Genomic DNA, 8,572 nt, shown 5'->3' on the forward strand with positions numbered 1-8,572 from the left:
TGCTGATGGACTGGGGGCTGGAATAGCTCTGGTACTGGTGGGCTCGGGGCTGGCACGGCTCTGGTGCTGATGGGCTGGGGGCTGGGGCTGGCCTGGCTCTGGTACTGGTGGGCTGGGGGCTGGCCTGGTTCTGGTACTGGTGGGCTGGGGGCTGGCACAGCTCTAGTGCTGATGGGCTGGGGGCTGGCCTGGTTCTGGTACTGGTGGGCTGGGGGCTGGCACGGCTCTGGTGCTGATGGGCTGGGGGCCAGCCTGGCCCTGGTACCGATGGGCTGGCCTGGCCCCCTGCAGGTCCCCGGGGTGGATGAGGGCAGCCGTGCAGGGCAGAAGCCTCTGGCTGTGTCCAGCCAGGCCTGCACCTCTTCACACAACACTGTCAGGGCTGAGAGCAGCCTCTCTCCCCGGGGAAGGGAAGGGATGGGATGCAGGCCAGCACTGAGCTTTCCCACACTGCCCAGGACGGGCCAGCTGCTCCCCTGCCACTGCTCCCCTCACCCTCGGGGCACCTTCTGCCAGTCTCTGCTGCTTCATTTCGGGGGCTCTAGGGCTCACACAAAGCTTGGCACTCTGGGAACCCTCCTGGGCTGTCCAGCCTTTGTCTCTCTGCTCCCTGGTTGTCACCAGGTCACTTTGGGGTACCCTGCCCCATCTCTGTTCACCTCTGGGAGCCTCTTCGTGGGCCGTGTCCTCCAGCTCAGGAAAACTCCTCCTTCCAACCCCCTTCCTCGGCTTGGCTCCCAGCAGCTCCTTTGTGTCTCCCCTCTCCTTCCTCTCCTCTTGTGCAGGGCCTTTCTGTGGGGATTATTAACCATGGCTACGGGGCCTTTGTTCAGGAGGGGCCAGAGGAGCGGGGAGGGTGGAGGAAGGAAGGACAGGAGCGGAAGGGGGGAAGGAAGGTGGGGAGGGAAAGGAAGGTGACATCTGGATTTCTGTCACGGAGGAGGGCGATTTTTGCAGCAGCTGTGCAGGGACGGCCGGGGCTCAGCGGATGCAGAGCAGTGGCAAAGCCCCAAAAAGGAGCTGAGCTGGCAAGGGTCACTCACCCAGCCCAGTGCAGAGAGAGCTCAGCACTCTGCCCTGCTGATGGTGCTGCTGACAGAGGACAGGAGGGCTCCAGGGCTCAGGGCTGACTCTGAGGACTGGATTGTGGAGCACAGGGGTGGCAGGGAAGGCTGTGGAGGGTGCACAGGGGTGGCAGGGAAGGCTGTGGAGCCATACAGCCATTCCCATGCCCCCTGCCTCGGGAGCTGCATGCAGGGTGGATGGACAAGGACAGCTGGAGCAGGCCTGGGAGAACCTTACCCAGCTGAGAGCCACTGCCAAGGCAGAGGGAGAAGGAGCCCTGGGCCCGGGGCTGTCACTCGGCATCCTGGGGGTACAGGAGCCCCAGGGCCCGGAGCAGGTGCAGCCCTGGGACAGGGTGTGACAGCCAGTCCTGCCCTCGCTCACTCACGTTCACTGGGCTGGTCACGTCCCTGACCCAGCTCCTCTCCCGGCCTGGGAGCACTGCAGGGAGGAGCAAGGACCAGGATTTGGGGATGAGCAGGGACAGAGTGGCTTGGGGAATCCAAGAGCTATTTATAAACCTTTTCCTTGGGAGCACTTCCGAGTCCATGTCCCCCAGCGCCGGCCGCCGGAAAAAGGGCCCATTGTGCTGGCGCCGGCTGGGCCAGGGCTGGGCACTCACCCACACAATGGGGCAGAGGATGGGCCTGGCTGTGGGGTCTGACCCACAGTGGGGCAGAGGATGGGTCTGGCTGTGGGGTCTGACCCACAATGGGGCAGAGGATGGGCCTGGCTGTGGGGTCTGACCCACAATGGGGCAGAGGATGGGTCTGGCTGTGGGGTCTGACCCACAATGGGGCAGAGGATGGGTCTGGCTGTGGGGTCCTGCATGGGCTGCCCAGGGGACAGTGAGGGGTCCCGGCCAGGCTCATCCAGCCCTTGCCAAGGCCACAGCTGCCCGCAGGATTGGGCAGGAGGATCCACCCTGCCCTGTGCCCCCTGACACCCGGCTTTGCCGGCTCCCTGCTGCCAAGGAAGGGAGGAGAAGGCGGGATGGGGACACAGCATCACTCCCTGGGCTGGCCTGCAGGGATCTCTTCCTCCCGCCTTTGTCTGCAGGGCTCCCCCAGGACGGCTCATCAGCATCATCTGTGAGAAAGCCTAATGAGAGATCAGCCCGGGCAGGCCCAGCTTTGGGGGAGCCCCTCTGGCAGGGGATCCCTGTGGAGGTCCGGGGGAAGGTTCCCTGTGCAGAGGGCTGGGAACAGCCAAGGAGTGGCTGGGATAAGGCAGCAGGCAGGGCACGGTCCTCATGTCCCATCCCCACAGCACTGGGGACACAGTGGAGCAGCAGAGCCCAGGGGAACGGTGGGGCTGGGCTGGTTAAAGAGGAATTTCTCCTTGCAGGACATTCCCATGGAAGAGGACTTGCCTTTCCCAGGGCTGTCTGGCCGGGCTCCAGGAGGAGACAGATATCCCAGCTCCCATGGTGGGGAGCCCTCCAGAAACACGGCGAGCAGCCCTGGAGCTCCTGCTCTTGCCCTGGGCTGCAGGGAGAGCAGGGGCAGGGCAGCCGTGGCTGCTGGGGACACAGGGCTGGGCCCCCTGCAGCTCCAGGCCCTTCCCGAGGGCTGTCCCCAGCAGCCCGGGGCCGTTCCCTGCCCGCGGGGGACGTGCCACGGGGGACTCCATCACCTGCCCCTCCAAGGGCACAGGAAGAGCAGACACAGCGTCCTGGAGCGGAGCCCGAGCGGGGCCGGGGGATTTCCCGCAGCGGATGCGGCCAAATGAGCCATTGTTCCCGCCGGGGCTGGAGCGGGGGCTGCAGCGCCCGCCCCCGGCTGCCCCAGCGCTGCCCAGTGCTGTCCCCAGGTCACCCCCGAGCTGAGGCTGCTGGCAGTGCCCGGCAAGACCCTGCTGCCTGCCCTGGCCCGGCTCTCGGCGCTGCCACACGCCCTGGATCCACAGAGGAGGCACCTGGGGATGGTCCCACTGCTGGGAGCACCCTGGGAGTGATGGCAGCAGGACCCACACCCCGGAAATTCCCCCAGGATGTGCCCGAGGAGGAAGGGAGGCCGGGCTGGGTGCTGGGGCTGGGGAATCCCCCCAGGCATTCTGGGCTGCAGAGAATCCCTCCAGCACTGGGACAGCCAGGCCTGGAGTTGTTGCCTGTCTCCCTCTGCTCTCAGATGAATCCAGAAGGACTCGGCACCTGCCAGGCCCGGGGCGCTCCCTGGAGCTGCGTCCTGTGGCTGCAGTTTGTGTGGAATGCGGCTGAGCTCAGAGCGGGAAGGGGCTGGGGCCGGGATGGAGCAGCAGCCCCGGGCCGGGCTCGGGGCCAGCACAGTCGGTGCTCCTTTCTCGGGGCTCATTCCTCGCTGCCCGGGGTGTGGTGCTTCCCTCCTTGGCCCCACCGCCGGAGCCTCCTGGGATCCACATGGCTTTCCCATGGGTCATCATCCACTGCACTCACCCTCTCCTTCCTTAAAAAGCCTTCAGCTGGATTTTCCTGAGCTTGTAATCAATCACCTTCAGGGCAGCAGGGCTGGACCATCCCCTGGGGCAGGGCAGAGCAAAGGCCAGAGTCTCTGAGAGCCCCAAGCCCTGGCTGGGATCCAGCAGGGAGGGCAGGACCTCCTCCAGGTAACCTTGATCTGGACCACGGTCAGGGATTTATTTTTGGATCTCTTGCAGGAAACTGCTTTGTGGGGTGAGAAGAGCTCTGCCCTGGTCTGACTGTGTCTCAAACAGGCCCAGGGGATTCTGCTGGCAAGTGCACACCTCTCCTGTGCCAGGGCTGAGCCTGGCACAAACTCATCTCATGCAATGTACACTGTGGGTGTCCCCTGGGCTGTTTGGAACCAGGCTGGGGGAGCTGATGTCAAGCCCTGTCCATCCTGTGCACTCTGCCTGCCCTGCCCTGGCTCCTGAACCCCCATCCCATCACTCCATCCCTTGTGCAAAATCCCTCTGCAGCTCTGCTGGAGCCCCTGTAGGTCCTGGGAGGGGCTCCAAGGTCTCCTGCTCCTTCTCTTCTCCAAGCTGGACACGGCCAGCTCTCCCAGCCTGTCTCCAGAGCAGAGCTGCTGCATCCCCTGAGCATCCCTGTGCCCTCCTCTGGGACTGAGGGCAGGGTTAAATGGGATATTGGGAAGAAATTCCTCCCTGCGAGGGTGGGGAGGCCCTGGCACAGGTTGCCCAGAGGAGCTGTGGCTGCCCCATCCCGGGAAGTGTCCAAGGCCAGCTTGGACTGGGCTCGGATCAGTCTGGGATACTGGAAGGTGTTTCCCTCCACCGTGAGCTTTTCCTCTTACGGTCAGGCAGATCCACTTCTACACCTCAATATTATAATAATGATTTTTTCTAATATTAATTAATATTAATTTCTAATATTAATTAATTAATTTTAATCATTATAATATAACAGCCTATACTTTAAATAAGACCATAATAATTAATATAGGTAATAGTTATTACTATAAATAATATTCATTATTATACGTAATATTCATTAATAAAAGCTATATTAATACCATACAGCATTAACAAATACTTCATTTCCTGTCCAAAAAAAACTGCCAAAACCCCACGGCGGGCGCGGGGGAAGCGGAGCGGCCGCGGGACAGCGAGCGCCGCTGGCACTTTAAACGAGCGACAATGTGTGTGACCCCTCCCGAGAGCCACTCCCCGGCCACCTCCTGCCCTGGGCAGCGCCGCTCCGGCGACGCCCATCGCGGAACAGGCTCCGGGGCCGAGCGGCCGGCGGGGACCCCGCGGGGACCATGGAGGTGCAGCCGGGGCCGCGCCCGCTGCGGGACCTGCCGCTGCTTCTGCTGCTGCTGCTGAACCTCAGCCTCCTCCTGTGCTCCTGGCTGCTGGCCGGGCTGCTGTGCCTGCTGGCCACCGCCGCCGCGGCGTGCCGGGCTGTGCTGGGGCTGCTGCGGGGGGGCTGCCAGGGCCTGGAGGGGCTACTGGGGCTCTCGGGGCTCTCGGGGCTGCGCTGCGGGCAGGCGCTGGGTGTCGGCACCAGGCTGCTGATGGAGCCGGGCAAAGTGTGTCTGGCGGGCACACGGAGCCTCTCCCCGCTGCTCGGCGCCCTCTGGGGCTCGCTGGCCGGGTCTGTGCTCAGGGTCACTGAAGTGCTGGCTGCATTCCTGTCCCTCGTGGCCAGTAGAGCCACGGCCCCGTCCACCCGGCCTTGGCTGCACTGCCAGGTGGCCTTCAAGCTCCTCTGTTCTGCCACTGTGGTCTTCCTCAGCGTCTACTTCCTGCTCTACAGGCTGGCTGTTGTGTGTCACAGCGCTGCCCAGAGCCTCGGCACGCCCGTGCTCACCCTCTGGGACTCACTCACCAGTCTCATTGTGGGGGTCACCGACCTGCTGGCAGCGTTCCTGGCACCTGTGTCCAGCGGTGCCATCGCCGTGTCCACGCTGCTCTGGTGGCTCTGCCAGGTGGCCTTGGAGCTCCTCTGCTCCATCACCAAGGTCTTCATCAGCATCTGCTCCCTGGTCAGCAGCCTGGTCAGGGGCCTGCTCAGCCTGTGTGTGAGGGGCAGTCAGTACCTCTCCATGCTGCTGGCCACCCTCCGGGACTTGCAGTCCACTCTGATTCTTGGGGTCACCAATGCCCTGGTGATGGTCCTGGAGAACCTCTTCAGGGCCCTGCTTACCCTGCTGTGGTTGCCCCTCCAGCTGCCCGTTGTGCTCATCTCCTTTGTCTTCACCACCATCTTCTACGTCCTGGGCTTGCTCTTGCGCATTGCCTTTCTCATTGTCTTTTTCTGTGTCATTTGCTGCAATCAGGAGGTGCTGGGGGTGCTCAAGGAACACGTGCTGGGCTCCCCCCGCCACCAGCAGCTCCACCAGGTGCCCGTGGTGACCTGGCACAGGGCCGTGACCTCCCGCTGGCGCAGGCTGCTGGACTGGGTTCAGACCCAATGGAGGAGGGCAGGCAGGAGGATGAACCAGGGAAGGGAGCAGGTGGATGCAGGGCAGAGGCCACAGCCACGGCCTGCTCGGAGGAGGGCAAGCAGGAGGAGCCGTCCTGGGGCAGGGCAGCGTCACCACACACCCAGCAAGGAGCCGGGCACGGCCTGGGGGAAAGCCCCGAGGAAGCAGCAGCTGAACGCCACGGCCGGGAACGCTGAGGGAACCACGGATACCGACCCCTCGGCATTGCTGAAAGAGCAAGAGGAGCAAAAGAAATGTGTCATCTGCCAGGACCAGACCAAGACAGTGCTGCTGCTGCCCTGCAGGCACCTGTGCCTGTGCCAGGAGTGCACGGAGGAAATCCTGAAGCGTGACATTGATGAGCACAACTGCCCCCTGTGCCGCCAGGTGATCCGGCAGACCCTCAACGTGTACCTGTGAGACCACGGGGGGCTTGGACTGTTGTTTTCCCAGGAGGTGAAGGGCACCCCTGCCTGCACTTCCCAGGGCTGCCAGGAGCAGCTCCAGAGAACTGTGGATGGTGCTGGAAGGGCAGAATGCTGTGGGGACTCTGCTGGTTGCTACGTAACTGATTGTAGCTCTTGCCAGCAAGCACAATACTGATGTCTGCACCAGGCTGGAAGAGTTCTCTGTTGTTTTCTTGACAACTTTTGTGGTTCCAAGGCCTGTTGGTTGCCTTGAGCCTGCAGCAGCCTGAGATCCACAGCCGAGCACAGAAATAGGTCTGGTCCCTGCTACCCACCTTATCGGGCTGGGAGCCACTGCCAGGGCACAGGGGGACAGAGCCCTCTGGGGGCTCCCAGGATTTGGGGATGAGCAGGGACAGAGTGGCTTGGGGAATCCAAGAGCTATTTATAAACCTTTTCCTTGGGAGCACTTCCGAGTCCATGTCCCCCAGCGCCGGCCGGCTGGAAAAAGGCCCATTGTGCTGGCGCCGGCTGGGCCAGGGCTGGGCACTCACCCACACAATGGGGCAGAGGATGGGTCTGGCTGTGGGGTCTGACCCACAATGGGGCAGAGGATGGGTCTGGCTGTGGGGTCTGACCCACAATGGGGCAGAGGATGGGTCTGGCTGTGGGGTCTGACCCACAATGGGGCAGAGGATGGGTCTGGCTGTGGGGTCTGACCCACAATGGGGCAGAGGATGGGTCTGGCTGTGGGGTCCTGCATGGGCTGCCCAGGGGACAGTGAGGGGTCCCGGCCAGGCTCATCCAGCCCTTGCCAAGGCCACAGCTGCCCGCAGGATTGGGCAGGAGGATCCGCCCTGCCCTGTGCCCCCTGACACCCGGCTTTGCCGGCTCCCTGCTGCCAAGGAAGGGAGGAGAAGGCGGGATGGGGACACAGCATCACTCCCTGGGCTGGCCTGCAGGGATCTCTTCCTCCCGCCTTTGTCTGCAGGGCTCCCCCAGGACGGCTCATCAGCATCATCTGTGAGAAAGCCTAATGAGAGATCAGCCCGGGCCGGCCCAGCTTTGGGGGAGCCCCTCTGGCAGGGGATCCCTGTGGAGGTCCGGGGGAAGGTTCCCTGTGCAGAGGGCTGGGAACAGCCAAGGAGTGGCTGGGATAAGGCAGCAGGCAGGGCACGGTCCTCGTGTCCCATCCCCACAGCACTGGGGACACAGTGGAGCAGCAGAGCCCAAGGGAACAGTGGGGCTGGGCTGGTTAAAGAGGAATTTCTCCTTGCAGGACATTCCCATGGAAGAGGACTTGCCTTTCCCAGGGCTGTCTGGCCGGGCTCCAGGAGGAGACAGATATCCCAGCTCCCATGGTGGGGAGCCCTCCAGAAACACGGCGAGCAGCCCTGGAGCTCCTGCTCTTGCCCTGGGCTGCAGGGAGAGCAGGGGCAGGGCAGGCCGTGGCTGCTGGGGACACAGGGCTGGGCTCCCTGCAGCTCCAGGCCCTTCCCGAGGGCTGTCCCCAGCAGCCCGGGGCGGTTCCCTGCCCGCGGGGGACGTGCCACGGGGGACTCCATCACCTGCCCCTCCAAGGGCACAGGAAGAGCAGACACAGCTCAGGCATTCTGGGCTGCAGAGAATCCCTCCAGCACTGGGACAGCCAGGCCTGGAGTTGTTGCCTGTCTCCCTCTGCTCCCAGATGAATCCAGAAGGACTCGGCACCTGCCAGGCCCGGGGCGCTCCCTGGAGCTGCGTCCTGTGGCTGCAGTTTGTGTGGAATGCGGCTGAGCTCAGAGCGGGAAGGGGCTGGGGCCGGGATGGAGCAGCCCCGGGGCCGGGCTCGGGGCCAGCACAGTCGGTGCTGCCCAGCCCGGGTGTCCTGGCAGGGTAGGGATCACACACAGGGCAGGGATCACACCCGTGCCGGGCTCTGCCCTCTCGGGGTTGGCTCTGGTGGTCCCAGACAGGAGCAGAGTCTGAGGCTGAGGAGGGCAGGGGGCTGATGAGCAGTGGGGTACACCCTGTCCTGCTGCCAGCCACTGCCACGGGCACAGCTGGGGGTGCAGTGGCATCATCCCAGACCTCCAGCGAGTGCATGAACAGCCGGGGGACTGTCCTTAAGGGAGGCGTGCCACCCACAGCCTGGCTGCCAGGCACCTTAGTGGGGCACTCTGTGTCCCTGCAGAGCCCCGGGAAGGGTTTCCACCCAAAGCCAAATCACTG

The 8,572-nt window shown here is 63.6% G+C and overlaps 1 protein-coding gene across 1 annotated transcript; it reads left to right on the forward strand.

Moving 5' to 3' along the window:
• Nucleotides 1–5,026: 5,026 nt before the first annotated feature.
• LOC310919057 (E3 ubiquitin-protein ligase RNF26-like) lies at nucleotides 5,027–6,570 on the forward strand. Its single transcript, XM_083878194.1, has one exon. It carries the CDS (start codon nucleotides 5,043–5,045, stop codon nucleotides 6,372–6,374), a length of 1,332 nt encoding a protein of 443 aa, XP_083734320.1. The 5' UTR covers nucleotides 5,027–5,042; the 3' UTR covers nucleotides 6,375–6,570.
• Nucleotides 6,571–8,572: the final 2,002 nt, after the last annotated feature.

This window comes from Zosterops lateralis (assembly GCF_965231275.1).
Source record: "Zosterops lateralis genome assembly, chromosome: 25".
Lineage (NCBI taxonomy): Eukaryota > Metazoa > Chordata > Aves > Passeriformes > Zosteropidae > Zosterops > Zosterops lateralis.